Source organism: Sinohyriopsis cumingii, chromosome 19, assembly GCF_028554795.1.
Source record: "Sinohyriopsis cumingii isolate HCF-2022 chromosome 19, ASM2855479v2, whole genome shotgun sequence".
NCBI lineage: Eukaryota > Metazoa > Mollusca > Bivalvia > Unionida > Unionidae > Sinohyriopsis > Sinohyriopsis cumingii.
Genome location: NC_142979.1, coordinates 62,676,684 through 62,697,502, shown reverse-complemented (window position 1 = coordinate 62,697,502; position 20,819 = coordinate 62,676,684). Strand labels below are relative to the sequence as shown.

General features: G+C 34.4%; 2 protein-coding genes across 3 annotated transcripts in view; both read left to right on the top strand.

Annotated features, from left to right (window-relative positions):
* LOC149775826 (ATP-binding cassette sub-family C member 3-like) overlaps positions 1 to 20,819 on the top strand; it is a 34,505-nt gene that overhangs the window by 8,041 nt on the left and 5,645 nt on the right. The gene's annotated exons all lie outside the window — the stretch shown is intronic.
* Positions 1,671 to 13,654, top strand: LOC149775827 (uncharacterized). Of its 2 annotated transcripts, XM_089943269.1 has the most exons (6): positions 1,671 to 2,367; positions 3,116 to 3,191; positions 4,350 to 4,558; positions 10,700 to 11,013; positions 12,153 to 12,258; positions 13,532 to 13,654. In XM_089943269.1, exons 3-5 carry the CDS (start codon positions 4,463 to 4,465, stop codon positions 12,190 to 12,192), a joined length of 450 nt encoding a protein of 149 aa, XP_089799395.1. In that variant the 5' UTR covers positions 1,671 to 2,367; positions 3,116 to 3,191; positions 4,350 to 4,462; the 3' UTR covers positions 12,193 to 12,258; positions 13,532 to 13,654. The 2 variants fall into 2 exon arrangements, with proteins under 2 accessions (XP_089799395.1, XP_089799394.1); XM_089943268.1 differs by having other exon boundaries at positions 1,671 to 4,558.

The following is a 20,819-nucleotide window of genomic DNA, read 5'->3' as shown; positions in this document are numbered from 1 at the left end:
ATTGTATCGATCGGAAATCAAAGACTGCCGGTACGGCTGGTGTCACGAAATTGTGTACGAGTTATATCAATGTGTATATGTTGTCAAAAATGTACTCGGGTTTCGTTGCCGCGTACAGCGTCACCCGAGGGTGGTATATTTTTTCGGCTTAGTTATTTCGAAATCCTGAGCGAAACTCAGACCCCTGCACGTGCAAATTGCCCGAAGCGGGGAAACCTACGTACCTAGCGCATATCTGTCACAGCTAGTGTACATATCGAGCAAATTCTCTACAACCAAATCACATTACGCCGAGTCTTGTCAGGAAGCTTACCTCTTTACAGAGGGGCCCCGAGTGACCGAGTGGTCTAAAGCGCTCTCCGTTACGGATCACTGCCATCTCACCTCTGTCTGCGTGGGTTCGAGTCTCGGATTGGGCTAATGTGGATATGTGAGAAAGCTTGCCAGTAGCTTCTCGTGGGTCGGTGGTTCTTTCCGGGCTTTTCTGGGTTCTTCCTCCACCATTAATACTGGCCGCCATGTACAGCCTATCGTGTGCTGAATAATGGCGTTAAACCCCACAACAACAACAACAACCTCTTTACAGAAGCAAATCTCCAGCTGTAGACGTAATGAAATTTTCTTTATCACTATTCGTTTATATGACAGAATTGTTTTCATACATTAGATGTTTTAGAACCTTAATGTTTCAAAAAGACTTGTATCTGCAAACATATTCATTGAATGCAGTAGCTAACGAGCAGGAAACATATTTATTGTAAATTATACTGAGTCAATACCTAGGTTATACAACGCCATACTAGAAATTCTTTAGTCTGGTTCGAGTTAGCTATTTGTTGTAACTGAACAAACACATTGATATTTAGTTATACGCTATATGCATTGAACGATTAGTGTAATGGGTAACTAATTCATGTACGCACATGCGCAACATGTATCAATGCAGACTTACTTAACCGTGTCATATGTACTACGCGGTTTAGTTGTTATAATTTTAGCTGCCTTATGTCATGCCTTGTATATGGTTTGATGTGGAGTCACCAGCTGTAGAACTGCCTTATACATGCCTGCCATGCCTTATACATCGTTTGATGTGGAGTCACAGAATTCTGTGGGGTTTCGTGTGACGTATACGCTGTGTTTTGGTGACGTTGGATCGGAAGAGTGGACTGGTTTCCTCGATGCGAGGGACCAGGGCTTCGCGACCATCGGGTCTGTGATGTGAGGGCTCTCGAGGGATCCTTCTACAGACTGAGAGGAACGGACCATGCGTGGGTGCTTCTCTGGCCATTGACTAGAGCGCGTGGAACCGGAGTTACATCTTGGTCGTCAAATGGGCGCCACGATAGTTGTAGTATTCCATGTTATTTCCACAATTGCGTTTCATAATTTCGTTCATTCCTATTGTTATATCGTTATGTGAACGATAGATAGGTTCATAATTTCATTCATTCCTGTTGCTATATCCAGGGCCGGCGTTACCATATAGGCAAACTAGGCAGCCGCCTAGGGCGCTGATTTCAGAGGGCGCATTGTTTTTAAAAGTTAAAAATTTATTGTTTATAAATTTTGAAAGTGATATTTTCCGGGGGTGGGTGGGTGGGGGCGCCAGAATCTAACCTTGCCTAGGGCGCCAGATAGTCTGGCCGGGTCTGGCGCCGGCTCTGGCTATATCGTTATGTGAACGATCGATAGGTTCATAATTTCATTCATTCCTATTGCAATATCGTTATGTGAACCATCGATAGGTTCATAATTTCATTCATTCCTATTGCTATATCGTTATGTGAACGATCGATAGGTTCATAATTTCATTTATTCCTATCGTTATGTGAACGATCGATTGGTTCATAATTTCATTCATTCCTATTGCTATATCGTTACGTGAACGATCGATAGGTTCGTAATTTCATTCATTCCTATTGCTATATCGTTATGTGAACGATCGATAGGTTCATAATTTGCACTGCTTTTCAAAATCGTTGTTTGAACGATACGTTCAAATTTACCTGCTTTTCACAATAGTTATTTGAACGATACATTCAAGACTCTTTATATTGGGGTGTAGGTCACTTTTATTTTGTTGATCGGTGATAGGAATTCACGTTTGTTTTGAAATTCCATTTGTTAAATTCATGTTTTGAGTTTTTTCTCGCCGAGTTAATTGTTGATTGTTCTATGTTAGGAACTTTATAATTTTCCTTATCTTTTTGTTTATAATGGTGTCAGATTAATATTTAAATTGCGTTTATAAATAAACATCTTGTAAACGCAGTTGCTTTTGGTGTCTTCCCTAATCCAGCCCCGACCCGGCCTCATCCTGTGACAACTGGAGTGACAATCAGATAGGATGACTTGCTAGCATCGGTATGCATTGGTACTTATTTTGATTAGCTACTGCATCTGAAATATATGCAGTCCTTTACTTCTAATACCGGCTCATTCACGTGTACAATACCTATTTTACCTACTGAGAGGAACCTCTCACAGTTGAAATGTTTATAAGTGAGAAATAAACAGAGTAAAAGAAATTAGCTGTACACAAAATCACACAATCATGAACTATATATCCTAGAGATTACTTTTTGCATTAGAGGTAAAGTATTTATCCAGATGCTTTCCACAGCCAGTAAAATGTGAAAAAAGGTCTGTGACCTTCATTAATCTTAAGGGATGAGGAAAATGTAAGCGCATTGATGCATATCATGCAACGCACAGCCTGACAGTTTTTGTATTTACATTTTTTTGGGATCTGATAGAAAAACGTACAAAGCCTGCAATTTTTACTCCTACCCGGACATTGCAGATGCATATGCACATAATTGTTCTCTAAGCTCCAAAGTATGTAAGATTTATTCATAAGGCGTATATGCAATATGTTTACCAGTTTTCACAGCTAACGGGGTTATTTATGCTTGGATAACATGTTACATTTTAAAATGTTGTACCGATATTGTAATAAACATATAAATCTGAGGGTGAGTTATAAGCTTATTTCCAAACATAAATTAGAGACAAAATAACTGATTGAAATAGTTTATTTGTCAGCTTGCATGTTTACAAACACGAGGTATGATATATGCTTTATCAAATTTTACAATGCTACTAACTGAAGTGTGTAGCCCTTCTGGAACCAGCAGTACGAAACTGGCTGAAATGTGCGTCGTCTTCTGCTCTTTGGAACCATCAAGGTAGGTACATTGATCAGTTCATTTATAATTCCCATCTAGACTTATAGAAAAAAAGTTTTCATTGCGACAGAGAGGCTAGTTTTGTTTGATTGAGCAAAGGAAGCTGTTATGCGTCTGTAACACATTGCGAGATGGTACCAACTGCAGCAAAGAAACGTAGCTGCCAAAGTGCTCTGTTAATAGACAGTTATAAATGCTTGGTGTATTTTTTCAAATGCAGGTAAAATGGCAGGTAAAATATCATGGTTGAGATAGTTTTGAAATGCACATGCATGAAATACAACGAAGTAAAATTTAAGACAAATAAATGGAAAGGAAACTAAATCATTTGTGTTTTAAATACGTGTATACCTGGTGCTGTGTATCAAGGTAAAAGAAGGAAAATGCACACTAAAAGACAATTCAAACGTGCTGATCATAAATTTTAATAAGCCATAATGCTATCAAATAATATATTAAAAAAAGATTTAAAAAATACATACGATATGCTAACTATATCATATTAGGTACAAACATTTTTACCAACAAGAAAGTAAATTATAGGTCAATATATATCGAATAAAATGAATGACATTTTATGCGTAATCTATTAAAAAAAGCAGAGCTGCCAGGTATTATTAACGGGAGAGATAAGCTTCACAAGACAAGCTTATCATTCAGTGTAGCAACATATGAATACATTATGCACTGAAACGTTCAATTAGTGCTTTTATATTAATTGATGCTACAATATGTACAACCTCCCATACCCCGTGCCAATTTTTTGTTGTCATTATTCGTTAAGATTCCGAGCTTAAAATCCATTTTGTTAATTTTAATGTTTAATTGTATTTCAAAGAAATGGTAGAGAGGTGCATGTTGTATTCATTATTGTACGTCAAAACGATATTTGTGATGGTCAATGACTTGCTACAGTATCTAGATTAATTACCAAATCAAAAATGTGTAGTATGTGAGAGTCAATAATAAGTATGCATGTGTCCATCTACAGACAGTGAAGATAATATGCATTGGACCATATGTTAAGATTGTTGATATCATTTTTGATAATAAACTTTAGACAATGATTACCATAGTAATTTTTCCCTCTTAGCTCAATGTGCACTGTTATCGAAGATTTTCTAAAACTGACACTCATGGTATCCTAAATCTTTATAGCTTTCTGGATCTGTGTACTTTCGAAACTGGACAATAATATGAAGAGTCAACATGAACAGTTAAACCTTCTAAAGAAAGTCTAAGGAAATACCAAAGGGTCAGCAGGAGATGACATGGAAGACATACTTCCAAGGCCCAGCAACAGAGCCAGTGAATTAAACTATCTTTGCAGGAGACTGGGAGAGACTCCAGAACCTTTCAAAAATATGGTAATTTATGATCTTTCTTCAAATGTAGAATTGTTCAACTATTTTTAGAAACCGTATTTACGGTTTTGCACCAACATATGCACAACGCATGCATCTTACAATACATTCAATACCATATTATGTTACCAATTAGATATTGATATAAATGCCATTTGTAAGGTTTGGTGATTAAACGTGGTTTTATTTGTTGTATACATTGTAATTGCTATGCTGTATTATATAGTCGGTGTATGTGTGCAGGGTCTATTATAGGACGCGCGATTACAAAATCAAGCTGTTTCTAAGCAATAGTTCGTAGTAGGAACTAATCCTCTATAGTTCAAAAAGAGTTGTCAGGAACTGAAAATAAGTCCATTTTCTTCTTTATAACTGCTGATTACTGAAACCATCTCTGATATTCTTGAGCGACAACACTTTCAAACTAGCTTATGTTGGTGCAATATTGGACGTAAGATCGGCACCACTTTCGTTTTGGTCAAAGTGTATATCATTAGAAAGCTTTTGGTGACGACCCCATGCCAATTGACCATTCACTCAGAAGAAACAGAAATAACAATATTAATAAGATGGCTGTTACAGCAGCAACATTTGATATAAGCTTAACTCCATTTGTAGGATAATTTGGCTTTCATAGTATTTTAGTGAAAACTCTACGTCAGTTTGACCATCAATTCTAGATTTTCAAGACAGCAGACATGGTGGCCATTTTGGAGTTCTAATCGTCATCATTTTCATGCTGGAGCAAATTGAGCTCTTGTCTGTATAACCTTCCGTTCTGGAGGAGTGGCAATAGTGATATTCAAATGCTAGCTGCTTTGGCGGCTATACTGTATGTAACAACAGCACCATTTTCATTCAGAAATAATTAAACATCATAAAAAGTCTTTAAGTGAAACCCCTATATTGATCGGACCATATAATCAGGAGAAGTAGCGACAACAAGATTTTCAAGATGATGCTGTGCCGGTTATATTTTGAATATCCGAGGGGCACCATTTTAATTTAAGACTACGAAGACATAATAAGTCTTTTGGTGAAACCCTAGTGTAGATATGACTTTCCTTTTCGGAGATATAATGATAAAAAGATCTTCAAAATGGCTATCTTGGCGGCCAGAACTGATGCCAGATCGGCACCATTTTCATTCAGGACAAACTATACATGATTATAGGTCTTCTAGTGAAAACACGTTATTGATATGATTATCGAATTATGCGGAATAATCATTATACAATTTAAAGATGGCTGCAGTGGGAGCCATATCAGATGTCGTTGCTGCATCATCTAGATATGATATCAAGTTGTATGGGGGAAAGTTTGTAACGACTCTTCAGTCCCCCAACCAGATTCGAACTCAGACCCGTGGTCTAAGGCACGAATCGTCCTCACTGCAGGTACCAACTCCCATATCCTATGGACTATGCGCAACGCCCCAATAAAGGATACACACACACACACACACACAGAGGCGGATTGACAGTTACACGTATACAACAGACAGATCGGAAAGTGGTATTCCACTATTTTCAGGAGGACACGTGATAAAGTCACTTGAAATTACTCTATGGAGAAAGAGTACCATCATATAGGCTAGAGAATTTGCAATTCAGTCCATACTGAGAATCGAAAATCCCGGTCCGCCAGTGACGACACTAGACTCCTTGCCTGCACGCGTCAACACCCATAACCTCCATCATGGGTAGGGTCATTCTTGCGTAGCAGAAACACTCAACTCAGTAATTATCTGTCATCTGATACATATTCACTCCGGAGTACTTTTTTAGGAATTGGGACATAAAGTTTATGTATAACAAATATACACACAGACACACATCGGATAATGCTATCCCTTGTATTACAGGAAGATAAGTGACAATATGAGGTGAAATTTTGTATGTAATTATGTACAGGTAGACAAATATATATATACTGCAACCCCTCTAGACATAAAACTCTTAGGAGAGATTTTCAGTTTACTAATTTTTTTGAGAGATGCGGGGAGTGGGGATATAATGACGAACAACATCCAAGTCTGTGTGTAAGAATACGATATTGCTTTTTAAATACATGCTTTTGAATGAAGAATTAGATGAATAATAAATGTTTCTTCCGACAATCACATCTTGCCACATAAATAAATTCATTTGTGACATGGAAATATAGTCGATGCCTTAAGGAGCATGAGGAATTAAATACTTTTATAACGTTAGGTCAATCATAATTATGAATGAAATTCCACAATGTTTAAATGCTCCGTATAATTCACAATGATCACAGTTCAAGAACCACGCTTGAAGAAGGCGTTGAGCGTTGTCAGTGTTTTACATCTTTTTTAACTAATGTGTCTGTGTTAATGACTCCCTGTCTTGTACCGTAGCCGAATAACGCTCATCCTTAGCAACCGCTAAGTTTTTTTATATCTCTGTGTAAGGTCTAAAACTTAAGCGTATGTCACTGAGTGAATCTAACTTTTAGAATACTGCTTTGTCGGTCTCTGTCGGCAAAACAACAAAAGCCAGTCAACATGCTTTGTTAATAAAGCCCGGATATTTCATTACAAAACCAAGCAAACAACGCTCTACTATGTATAGATAAATAGTCCCTCGATAGTGACTTGCCTTAAATCACTTAATAATTCGCCTTAAAAGCTGGTTTTTTGTATGCTGCAAAAGTTTTGGATTTAACCCATTGTCAGCCCCAATCTGTTTCCAGCTGCGAGTCAAATAATGTTTTAACCTCCTGTGTCCTTGGGACATTATCCGGGTCTTTGTCTCACAGATCACTCTACTACAATACTTAATTAATCTGTTCCAACGTGTGTTACGAACTTAGCGCCTAAAATATATTTCCAAGTTTAAAATGAGTTTCAGTTGTATGGTTTGGGACGAAAATAAATTGGGTTTTGATGAGCTTCCGGTATACTGAGGTTTCGGTTTTCAGATTTTCAGGAATTTCACTTTAGATATATACACATAAACATAGATTGATCGATCGGACTAAGTCTAACTATTTAGATGATTAAGCACATGATGCAGAGCTGTACTAATTCGTTAGGACGAAAAAAAGAAAGTAAAATTGGTTAAGCAGAGATTTATAATCTGCAATTCTTGTTTGTGATCTAGCAAACTATAATGCGGAATGATAAACGTAAAGAAATAACATTTAGCCATTTCAATAATTAATTCCAAACGTTGAAAAGAGAATATATCATATGACATTCAAAATCACTAAAATATTGATAAAATTAAAAACTTCTGAATGTTACTGATCAGTCAAAGTGTACATATGATTAAAATGTGAACAGTTAAGCAAGTTTGGAAATTTTTTTTTTGTAAATACGTTTGGTATTGTTTGGTTACAGGAAGCAAATGTTTGGTATCACTGGTTGATTGCATGTATTATGTAGATTCTTTGTTCTTTCTTCTTAATATGAAGTAGTAAGGAATGGTCTGTTAACAATGTATGTACTGTATGGTTAATAGATAAAGACATTTCCCAGGTACAAAGGGACAACCGATCAACTTCATTAATTTTGATAACAAGCCGCTGCTCCCATTAGTCAAGTGATCATTATTGGCAGTGACTAAGAACAGTCATTTTAAGCGCGACTCTTTATCATGTAAGCATTGGGACATTTTTTTTTACATTAATATTGAGAATTATTTTTCACTTTTCTGATCTTATCTTTTGCTTTGTATATCAAATACGGACATCTTTTGAGTCGTTTCATGTGGCGGAAAATGTTCTTTTATTGCGTGTGGGGACGTTTGTTATTTTACCGAGGCCAAGAAGCATCATTGTTACATGTTACATACATTTCATATCCTACAATAAAAAATGTTCCATCTTCGCATTGCAGTCTTCTTTGAATAAAGGTTGTAATGTCTGTAATACGCAGTAATTATTTTATATCGGAACAAAATATGCTCGATGGTTTAATCATTAACGATTTCCTTACGCACAAATCTTTGATATACAACTTGTCGGGAGATCGTAATGTTATAGTTAATCACAAAATGCCTGAACTATCAATAACATATTCTTTGATTTCATTTTGCATATAATTGTTTCTACTATCGCTACTATAGTATAAAACTTCAGCGACATTTTTATTTTTACTTTTACACGTGTTATGTATATTTGATTTAATTTATATTGGATTTAATTTAATTGTTTGTTTGTAAGTTTTAATTTTTTTTTATTCCATTACATGTTATTGGAATGTAATTTTATTTACTGGATTTGACATTGTCAAGAAATTTAATTCAGTAGTAAACAACTAATAATAGAAACTTTATATCTTATGCTGACCGAGTTCCTGACCTTGATTCAGAACCAGCAACGTTGTGGCAAACAATTTTTTAAATTTTTTTTATTTCTTTCTCAGAGTAAGATTGATAAGTGAAATCGAGCTTATACTTGGGGTACATGACAAATAACATGTATCAATTAGGTTTCTCCAGAGGATTGACCCACACCCGGGCATCTGTTTGCGTTGTAGCTAGATTTATTATTGATGATTTGAGAAAGAATTAGTGCCTATACACTTGAGAAGTTAAAGTGTTTCATATTGTGACCAGTTTTATGCTCATTATTGTTTTCTTCATTTTATTTGGATTTCAAGCTTGTTTTTCCTCGAAATACTAGTGATCTAAATTAATTCTAGGATAAGGACAGTTATCAAAATTTATACAGAATTCAAACACTGGAATTGTATGTTCTATGATACAATAAAGAACTGTTGACACATCAGTACGACGCTGACCACAGGATACGTCATCGCCTTCCATTTTGGATTTCATCGGGATTCGAACTCAGTTTCATTAGGACATTTTATTACTAGCACATCTAATTTTTAATTTTTTAATTATTTTTGGATTTCATTTGTAGAACCGTAAGTTCTTTTCCTCATTTTTACCTTGTTTTTCTAGAGAAATAAATTATTAGCTAAATTTTACAAAGCTTGTTGTCTTCACTTTTTTCTTGTTAAGTTTTGTAACAACCTAAACACGTAACACACGTTCGATATGTGCTTGACTCTATCTATGCACAGGCCATGAAAATATACATGTCCTCCAAAACTGAAGATACAATTGTTGTAATTGTAATTGCATTTATGGATGCACAATTGTGATAAATAAACAATATATTGGAGGGAAATGTTCATATTGTATTAATGATTTTATTGGTTGTTTTCATTGTCTATTTTTTATCACTTATCGTTTATGGCCGACCATGTAGAGCTTATCTTTTAGAATTTATTAATTTGACTCTGCATTGTTTAACACAGAGTTTATACCGTTCGTTTTGCGTTACTGTTCATTTTCGGTTCGCTTATCGTTCCTTTCATATTTCAAGAAGAGTAACATGCATGTTTTAGTATTTATGTCTATATATATGTCTATATAGCTCCATAAGAGCGTGATATTAGGAAACATCGGCATTTTCCTCCACGTGTACAGAAATGCATATACACAAATAGACTGGAATGTCCATACGATCACATGCAGATCATCAACGGGCCGTGTCTTTGTTAAGCCACGTTAGAAATATTCCATTATACAATTTACCTACAATATACGAGCTAGTATCCTTACCTGGTCTTTCAGTTTGGTGGACTTTACATTAATGAAGAAACAGATAACCCGGACAATATAGTAAACAGTATTCCTGGGGGAGTGTTAGGTCTAGGTAGAATACACTTTTATAACGGGAATAAGTACACATTTATGCAAATATTGTACTGACTGCTCTTAGTCACTAATCTCCTTATGGTTCGAGTAGGCAAAGCCTTGACAGAGTCCATACAGTTAATGATCGAACTATTGTTGATGATAGGAGAAATGGCATATTATAATCAAACTTAACATCATGTTCAGTATATTTTGACAGCGTCAATAAATGAGGCGCTAGCTTATCGATGGCGCTTAGATTCATATCAAAGTGACAAACATCACGCCACCAACATATGTTCCTGCATATGTGACAGTATGTTTATGTTGTAATCACCACATAACCACAATATGTTTGGAGGTTGGGTTTTGTCATCCGAATAAACGTCCTTATTATTGTTAGCATCATTATGTCATCATATCATCATCGCATTGGTGTTCCTAATTATTAATCTCTCCTTTATCTTAGGGTATCAACAGCTGCCTAAGAAGAATTTTCAAGATCCGCTGGCCAGATACCATCAGCAACATCAGCCTGTGGCCAAGAACCTCAGAGCTTCAGCTAGAGGACGAGATCAAGAAGAGAAGGTGGGGTTGTATAGGACACACACTACGTAAGCCGCCAACCAACATTACCATACAGGCATTGAGGTGGAACCCTCAAGGCAAGCGGAGAAGGGGCCGATCAAGAAACACCTGGCGACGTGACCTTGAGGCGGACATCGCTAAGCTGGGTCACACCTGGAGTCAGCTCGAGGGGATGGCACAGGACAAAAGTCTCTGGTGTGCATTGTTCAGTATTCATGTGTTTGTTATTTTCTAGAGTGTGCATTTTTCTGTTTTATTGGTCTCTCCTTTTCTTTGAATACGTTTTCCAATGTGATACTTGTCTTGCGTGTGCGTTTTTCTATGGTAATACTTGTCTGTCATTTTCCAGTTTGTGCATTGTCTGTTATGGTACTTTTCTGTGATTTTCCTGTTTATACATTGTCTGTTGTGGTACTTGTCTGTCATTTTCCAGTTTGGGCATTGTCTGTTCTAATAATTTTCTGTTATCAGTTTTTTTGGTGCTGTATAAAGAGAAGTATATGTTATTTTCCTGCCCCTGCAATGCGTTTTTTCATCTTCATTTTCAAGTTTTCTGTGCACGCATGTTCAGATATCTTAATGGGTCTGTTATGTTTCAATGAATGCATTTTGCAAGTCTGACGTTTCACATTTTCATGCCATTAATCTTCCAGGTTAGTAATTTTCATGGCTGGGAAATTCAGGCCCCCTCGCTTCAACTCTTCCGGTATATGACCAGCTGAGTTACAAATTGTGCCGACAATTTATGGATGCTCAAAAGCGCCCAGTATATTCCCAAACGTTGTGTTTATTGTTTGAACAAGTCCCTTCTCTGGTCAGCGAATTTTGCTTGTTTCAAATAGAAGGTGGAATTTACCATCAAATGTTTAAGTTTCAGAATAGACCATGGTACGTTTTCGTGCGCAAATATGTTTGCATGCAGAACCACATACAATATCTCCTTTAACCATATGTTTTCAACATGGATCGATAAAGGATATTATTATTATTATTTTTATTATTATTATTATTATCCTTTAGTAGTTATTATATCGAGGGATGCATTCGCAGAATGGTGAAAACTCTTGTGGAAATAGTCTGCAGGGTATTGATAAATAAGTATGCTATAATTTAGAGTCTCTATTCATTTTACAAGCCACATATATTTAAACGAATGGAAATGGCTCTATTGTTTTCTGTTCCCGTATGTACTGCAGCTATATATGTGTAAAATATCTGGAGACAAAATTTAATAGAACGTGTTTGATAAATACTACTTATTGATGAATGCTATAAACATTAGATTTCTCCATTCTAGTGTAACTTAATTTGAGACGTAATTGTAACTCTTGCAGTAACCTACTTCAGAAGGAATGGGAAGGCCAAGACCAGTGAAGATGAAGAGGTAATATCTAAGACTCAGAAGTATTACCAAATCGAACGAGGGACGAAAAATACAAGGTTAGACGTTCGAGTTGTTCTTTAGTGAAAATATGGTTTTATTTGTCTTTACATCCAATACTATTTGTGTTTCTAGATTATTGAACGTTGCCCTTTTGTCTGAACAATCATAACTTGAGTTAGGACACCAACAAAATGTCAGATCCGACTTGTCCGATTGGCAAGTGTGTCCACATGGAGTTTGATTGACATTAATTTATTTGGACATGTAGATTCTACTCTTGAAAAATGGCTTTCACCATTCACTTACCCGAATCAACTCTTATGAAAGTTGATGTCTATCCGTGTTTAAATATATTAAGAGTGTTATGGTTCTATGATCTTAATTTAAGTAATAGGATGAAGGAAAACTAGCAAGTTTTGTAAACGTTAGCAAATATTTTAATTCTATAAGTTATATAATGAAGAATAAAGACGAACGTACAATATTGCGAATTAAATCCTAAACAATCATAAAAATTTATCTGATTACAAATCCAAACGAATAAAGTGTTCCTAATGAATTCGAATATGCTGAATATCCTTAAATGTGCTGAAGTGTCAGGATTCCTGATGTATCACAATGGTATGGTCCAAACCACTTTCAGTGAATTCACAATAATCCCAAAGTATTATTTTAGTCCAGACCGTAATATGAACATTTTGTAATTCCAAAGAATAGTTGATTTAAATGATGGATGTCACATTACACCCAAATATAACATTAAACGTAGGCAAATAAAAACAATACTATGAAATTGGAATCAGAATAAGTGTTCCTCTTTATAAGCATCTCCACAACTCTATTACGAATCTATGTCGCAATGCATTCATGTGACTTATTTCACAATACCTGACTTATGTTGAAATACAAGTCACCTGTCCTCTGACTCAATACTCCAATTAGAAAATTATCCCAAACTTGTAAATAGGTTTATGATTAAAACTGAATCTAAAACGAGTAAACACCCATTTATATCTCTAACATAGAAGCAATATTCAAACAGACGATATATATATATATATATATATATATATATATATATATATATATATATATATATATATATATATATATATATATATATATATATATATATATATATATATATATATATATATATATATATATATATATATATATATATATATATATATATATATATATATACAAGGAAAGCACAAGTTCAGTGAAGAAAGTTTCATTTTATTTGTTTCCTATACCTTTAGATATGTAAGCAGTGCTGAAATGCATGTCTACGTTGAAGCATTATAACTGGTTTTTAATTTGCAGGAGCTTCTTGTAGAACTGAAAGATGTCTCAAAATGGCCTTGTTGAAGAGGATGCAGATTCTGATACAAAATCTTATTAACGTCCAGAAAATGAACAGAAAAATAAAGTAAAAGTAGAAACTGTGCTCCTTGTTATTATTTGTTATCATACTCCCCTTTGTGGTCTTAAAACAGATGTCCATACATCTGTGGTGTAACGCCTGCAATTTTTTTAAACAAAACTACATAACATATGCATTGACCAAGGGATATTTATCAATTAATTTTGTTGCTTGTCTGTGGTACCTAAACAGGTGTTCATGTCATCAACAGCAAAAACATTTGCGTGTAAACCATACTGAAACAAGTAGACATAACTACGTAGTCATAGGAAACATGCTCGTAAGGCATGTCCCCCTTCATAATTGGATAATCTGACTATTGCATGAAAATTAGGAAATATCATTTTTCTACCCCAGTTTTTGAATTAAGTTTTATTTTGTCCACCCTGTTGTATGGCCATTTACCTTTAGAGGTTCATAGACAATTGTAATTTAGTATATATCATTGATCGTTTACATTTTCAGGATTATTACAATAATTTCTTTATATTTTTAATTTTTAATTTTAAAATCTAAAATTGTTTTCTTTTTTTAACACAAACTTTTGTCAGTACAGGTTAACAAAGTCCAGACAATGACGACCATTAGTATTTAAAATGCATATCTTTATGCATTTCTAAAAGGCATAATACGATTTCAGAAGCTGTAATAAAACGATTTAAAACGTAATCTGTTTAGAACATTTTTGCAGGCGGATTTGTGTGTGAGGTGACGCTATATATATATATATATATATATATATATATATATATATATATATATATATATATATATATATATTTAGGTAAGTATTTTGGTATTGCTTAATTGCAGACTTTGACTTTTATTATTGTTGTAGTACATAGTTGTTCACAAAGTAGATTTCTTTTTCCATTGTTTCCAATTGCTTTTGTAATGTTTTCAAGATGCTGTAGGAATGTTATATCATGATGTGAAACAGTAACGTTTTAGTAATATGCTAGCACATTCACCAGATCATTGTGCCTAAAGGTAATATAACAACGTTGCTGCAATACTGTTGTAAAGTTTAACTGAGTAAGTCATACCACTCCACATATCTCTATTCAAATAGTCAAGATAAAGTAATTTTAAACACTATATCGGTGTTTTAATTTCTGTTTTGGTTATATGCATTCTTATCCTTATACTATAGTGGCATTATATTTCATTTTGAACTTCATATCTGCACTCTTGCATCGACGTTAACGTTTGTATTCAGTCATTTTTTTAGTTATTCCTCTCTAGTTGCATAATGTTAATGCAAAATCACTATTTAACTCGCTTGCTGTTTTTTATATTTAGAATGAATATTGTCACTAGCATACAAAACGGGGGAAATTGAAGCCTAGTTAGCAACGCTGTTAATTTCTACTTCCATGGAAATGTACTCTTTGGTGAAATAGAGAACATGTCCAGAAGTTAAACAGAAGTCAATTCAGCAGCATGGAGGAACTATACGTTTGATGATACCTTTAAATCATGCGTTATATATCGATGAATTGAAAATACTTTTATATCCATTTTGAGGTAGTATCCCATGTTCTTTTTAATGAACATATCTGGGACGAAAGGAACAAAAAGATAACATTCTCTCAAATTGTTGACAAATCATTATTTATACAGTCAGGTCTCGTTGAAACAACATTTATTCCATAAGAAGAACCTTATTCGACGATACATTTTATATTTAGTAAGAAATATTCAGGTTCCGACTCGGACGGCAACTTCCTCGTACAAAACTTGCACACTTACTTATATATTGATTTTACAATGAAGTTGCCATTATGTGTGCATTTCCCTTAGCTGTTATTGTTCGAAAATGAGTATATGTATATGTGTGTGTGTATATATATATATATATATATATATATATATATATATATATATATATATATATATATATACGGGTATCGGGTGTAGAATCAAATTGCGTTGGTTTGCCGACAGTCGGAAAAAGACCACTTTTCTAAATTAATGACAGGATCCTCAAAGCGACATATACGTTACTACAACAAAGTGGTTGGAAACAAGCGTTGTCGTTGTAAGACTAGATGTCTTCTACAAAAGAAAAGTGTTTTTAAAAAAAAAATATTTTAGAGGAGACATCTTGATAAAAAATGAGATGGAGGTCTTCCCCGGCCCATTTTGCAAAACATTGATAGAACATTTCGAAGCAAAATTTATTTTGTTTGGATTTGTGTTTTATGGCACTGCAACACAAGTGGATTATTTATTGCCGAGGCGATTAAAGTGCCTTTACCTTGGTCGCGCCACAGAAGCCGACAAGAGTGGATCCAATTATAGGATTCGAACCTGTACCATTTTGGTCACAATTCCAATGCGTTAAGTATTTAGAGACCCCGGCTATTCCCTCATTAGTTGTTTCTTATGGTATGGCCGCATCGGGCCTACTCCAGGTCACCGAGCCAACAAAAGACAGCAAACGACTACTAAAATAGAATTACACAAGTCATTTTTAACTGGTCATTAAAATGATTTTGGGACCAACATGTTACATTTTCTGAGTGGAAGCTAATCTTTATTATTGATGGTCGACATGAAGTCAGTGTATTGTAAAGTAAAAGTAAATGTTTTAACCGATTTTGACGCCATATTCATTGATTGTGCTATAGTATTTTGTTAATTGCAAATGTTATTATTTGAAAATGCTGAATGTAAAAATGCGAACAATAAAAGCCACACATGGTAATGCAAGATCTCTAGTTTTGCTGCAGAATACAACCAATTAAATAGGTTGAGCATGTCTTACTGTCGCAGACTCGAAGGAAGCAATGCTCTTCCGCAAGATAAAATAAACAAAACATCTCAAATAATTATTGCTGTAGTAGTAGTGGTTCTAGTAGTAGCATCAGCAGTAGTATCAGCAGCATTATTATTATTATTAGTAGTAGTAGTAGTATCATTAGTAGTAGATATGGCTCCCATAGGCGTATTCTCAATACTGTTCTGAATGCTTTGGAGGTGAATTAATGTTAAGATAACTCATGTTAGAACGGTAAACAGTGTTGAATATTTTCCTTTCTTACTGATTCTATTTATCAAACTTTTTAACTATGGCATTTTGCTAGAAGAATGAGACAAAATCATAACTTTTCCAGTTCAAGATCCCAACACTTACAGAGGTCGTTAACAGATGCAGTGTGTATGAGTCTTAGAAAGGTTTTGAATACCAGATTAAGTCTGTGGTATGAAGATGATACATATTTATAAGTCCAAGTCTGTTGAAAGCAGTTTTATATATTGGCTGCATAATCGGTTTTGTTGACAAAATTTTCGACGTCATAGTAAAACCAATATTGTGGCATGGTTCATAATTCTGGGTCTACAAATATTGTTAGGTACAACATAAGGATTCCAAACCGTAACTTAATCTCTTATCCTCTACACATATTGTTGATGCAGATACCTATTATGTGTTACTTATTACTTATTGCACGGTTTATTAAATTTTGTCTACTTTTAATGCATGTGGATCATAACGGATATTCCTATAATTTTTATCTGATGTTAAAGAATCTTTATGAAAATAATCATTGCAGACGCACTACAGGTGAAGAAAGTACCCAAGTCTTATCGGTTTTGTTTGGTTTTGTTAGAGATATTAATGAAATCATAAAGGTAGATTATATGATACAAAAGTATCATATATATATTATTGACCGGTGGCCTGAAATATTGATTAAATGTGTTGTATTATGTTGTATTGTAAATATGACATTCTAAAATCAGGTAGAATTCAACTAACAATTTTCATTTCTTATAAATATGACACAAATAAAACAAGATGCAATAACAACAAAAATAACAAAGAGAATTAAGTTTGAAATATCATGAAAGATATAAAACTTTAATGCTTTGTGGAACAGACTGATAGTCTAGATTCAAACACATCTTCAATATCACAAAATACCATTGGACATCTCAGGTTATTTTTGTACTCTATATATGTACAAATATGGAACCATCAAGCTGCCATCTTGCCGTATGCAGTAGCAATTAACAGTTCATGTATTATCAAGTGAAGGATTACTCATGATGCTACCATCCTTTCATTCAGAAAAGGGTCACGTATCCGTCCAATATTATAAAAGAGAACAACAACGGACATATTGCCATAACATACATAACACATTACTCATTAGCATAGCATACCATATAAAATCAAATTATTTGATGTCGATTTTACCAAAGTGTGAATTTGTGTTAATATTGTAATGTCCACTGACAGCTGCACGAACAATGCTTGAAAAATGCTCAGGTTATAAAGAGTTGCATTGGGATATGATATGTAATGGCAGTTTGCCATCGGTCATATTTGCCAGCGATCCATAGGTATTGGCACGTGTTAGGGTTTGTGTGATATTACGATGAGTTAACATCTCCTAGTACAAAACGCTAATGCGCAGTCTCTTAATGTTTGTCTTCCTTTTCAGTTTGCAAGATAATGCAAATCCGAAGTGCCTATGAAATACCATTGTCTACAGTGCCCATGTTTTTGTCATTAGTTATATGCAGCTTTAGTTTGTATTGATATTTCAAGCTAATTGCATAAGCATGTCATCAGTTTTATTATATATCAATTTCCACAGTCTCTAATTTTGTCAAAAATTATGTGCATCATTTAATTGTGCTGGTAGTTCATTCTGTCTTTGTAAATATGCCCTAGTTGAACATGAAATACAATTGCCATTTTCTCCATATTTTGAAGAGTATTATGTACGACTTTCGTTTAATAATAGTGCACACCACCAGAGTAAAAGCGTGCCTATAATCTTGGGTCGAATTTGACCAACAAGCTTTATATTGGATCAATATTATGAAACAAATAATATAATCGAAACAGAGCAAACAAAATAATAAACATATAAACCAAAAATTAAAAAGGAAAGAAAAAAGAAAAAGAAGTCAGCTTGAGATTTCATAAATTATATGGTTTCAGATTTTGTGGAATATTGGTTGGGGTATCATGTTGAAACCTTCCCTAAAAGAGTTAATTTGTGCACACTTACATTAGCAGATGGGTGTTTTGATACAGGACATTATTTTTGAATTCCATCTTGTGTTTCTTACCAAACATTTATGAACTCTGTGGAACCACCAGACTGTCTCCTTGCTGTTTGAAATAACAACTAGCAATTAACAATTGATGCATTACCTAGGGAATTGGCAATCAGGATGTGCTCATCCATGTAACCTGGGTTAAAGGTCGGTCAAATATGAAAACTGAACCATATTTTCGTGTTAGTGCACTATACCTTTGAGACTAAATCAGTCCTTTCGAGCCACGTAATGTTGTTTTCATTTTTATTTTCCAGGATTATGAGAGCTCTAATTATGCATAATGTCCCATTATCTACAGTTTCCAGGTTTTGGTCAAACGTTACACGAGTGTTTAGTTTGAATTAATAGTACATAATATTTTGGTAAACGTGTCTTCACTTGCACTGTGAATTTTTTATATTCTTTAAAATTAATTATTGAATAACCTTCTCGATACGACACTGTTTGCTATAAATTTACTGCCATAAGCTGTATTTCTGTTCACTGTGGGATATCTAGAACAAATGTCCTCTGTAATGGGTTTCATAACCAAATCTTCGATATACCTCTAACACAAGAATGTGTTTGTGTAATTATGCTTGTAAATAGAGAAATATTCAATAGAGACATCTCTCTTACCTGACTCGCATAAAATACAAATTTTCCTATCCCTACTTCTTTACTGCATTTACAGCGGTTGTATATTTGTCGTATGGATTAAACTTTGAACAATATCATCCCATAATCAAATTTGAATTATTTAATCTGACGGCTGACAATTGTGCATGCCAGCATGTTGTGGCACTTGCCTTTGTTCTTTACCAACCTCTCGAAGATATATGTATTTGTTAGGTATCTCCACCGATAAGATGACTTGTAAACACCGATACAGCAGTAAATACCAAACACATGTTCTTTTATAGGTTTATCTTCATAACTCGTAAAAGGATAAACGAAATACAAGTCAAACTGATTATGGAGCTATATGAGTGTATTTTATTTAATATCAAAGAAATGCCATGTAAGCAAACAAGTAGTCTAATTAAAATTGTGCCATTCTTGAACACTTTTTAAACCTTTTAAATCATGTGTAAACTTAATGATTTTTATGAAACATTTTCCTGTTGATGAATAAATTATTTCCTTTTTCAAAAGATAAAATCTGAAAAGTAAGTCCTTTAAATTGTTCAGGTCATTTATTTTGTATTGGATGCATAAGACTTAACTGCACAAAATAGGGGCCTCGAGTGGCCGAGTGGTCTAAAGCGCTCTTCGTTACAGATCACTGCTATCTCACCTCTGTCTGCGGCGGTTCGAGTCTAGGATTCAGCCAATGTGGGTATGTGAGAATGCTTCCCAGTAGCTTCTCGTGGGTCGGTGGTTCTTTCCCGGGTTTTCCCGGGTTCTTCCTCCACCATTAATACTGGCCGCCATGTATAGCCTATAGTGTGCTGAAAAATGGCGTTAAACCCCACAACAAACAAACAAACAAACAAAATATTTCAAACGATTTCTACCGAAAAATAAAACAACAATACAGCAGTAGACGGAGAGTTTATTTCTGGTTTCAAATTCTTGACTGCCGTATGTTTATATTCAAATTATTTCTGTAACGTTTACCTTAAATTCAGACAGCTTTTTAAGTGTCCAAACAGGACATATTCATTGTCAGGCTCATAATGTCGAAAAACACCTGGCAGGTGTCAGAACAATACTAAAACACTGTTTTTAAATACAAACGTTTGCAATATATCTATATATAGTTTCTAGTAAGGAGTGTGTTGTGAACCATTCTTTTAGATTTTCTAAAAAGTTGTCATTGATTTAATTTACCATTACCTGCTAATGTAAAAATATTTATACAAAGTTCATATCTGATAGAAGTGTGTCTATTCTGTTGCATTGTGTATACTTTGTTTTTTTTTTATCTGGTATATGCGTCAAAGATTGTTTAAAATAATACTGCAATTTGATTTAAAGACCGTCTACGGAAAAATGTAAACATAACTGATTAATAAATATTCAGTTCTGCAAAAATTAGATATTCAGAACTCATCAACTCCCAACGCAGCTCCTTCATATTTATAAAGTGGTTTTGCAAAACTGCTGAAGAAAATGATTTAAATT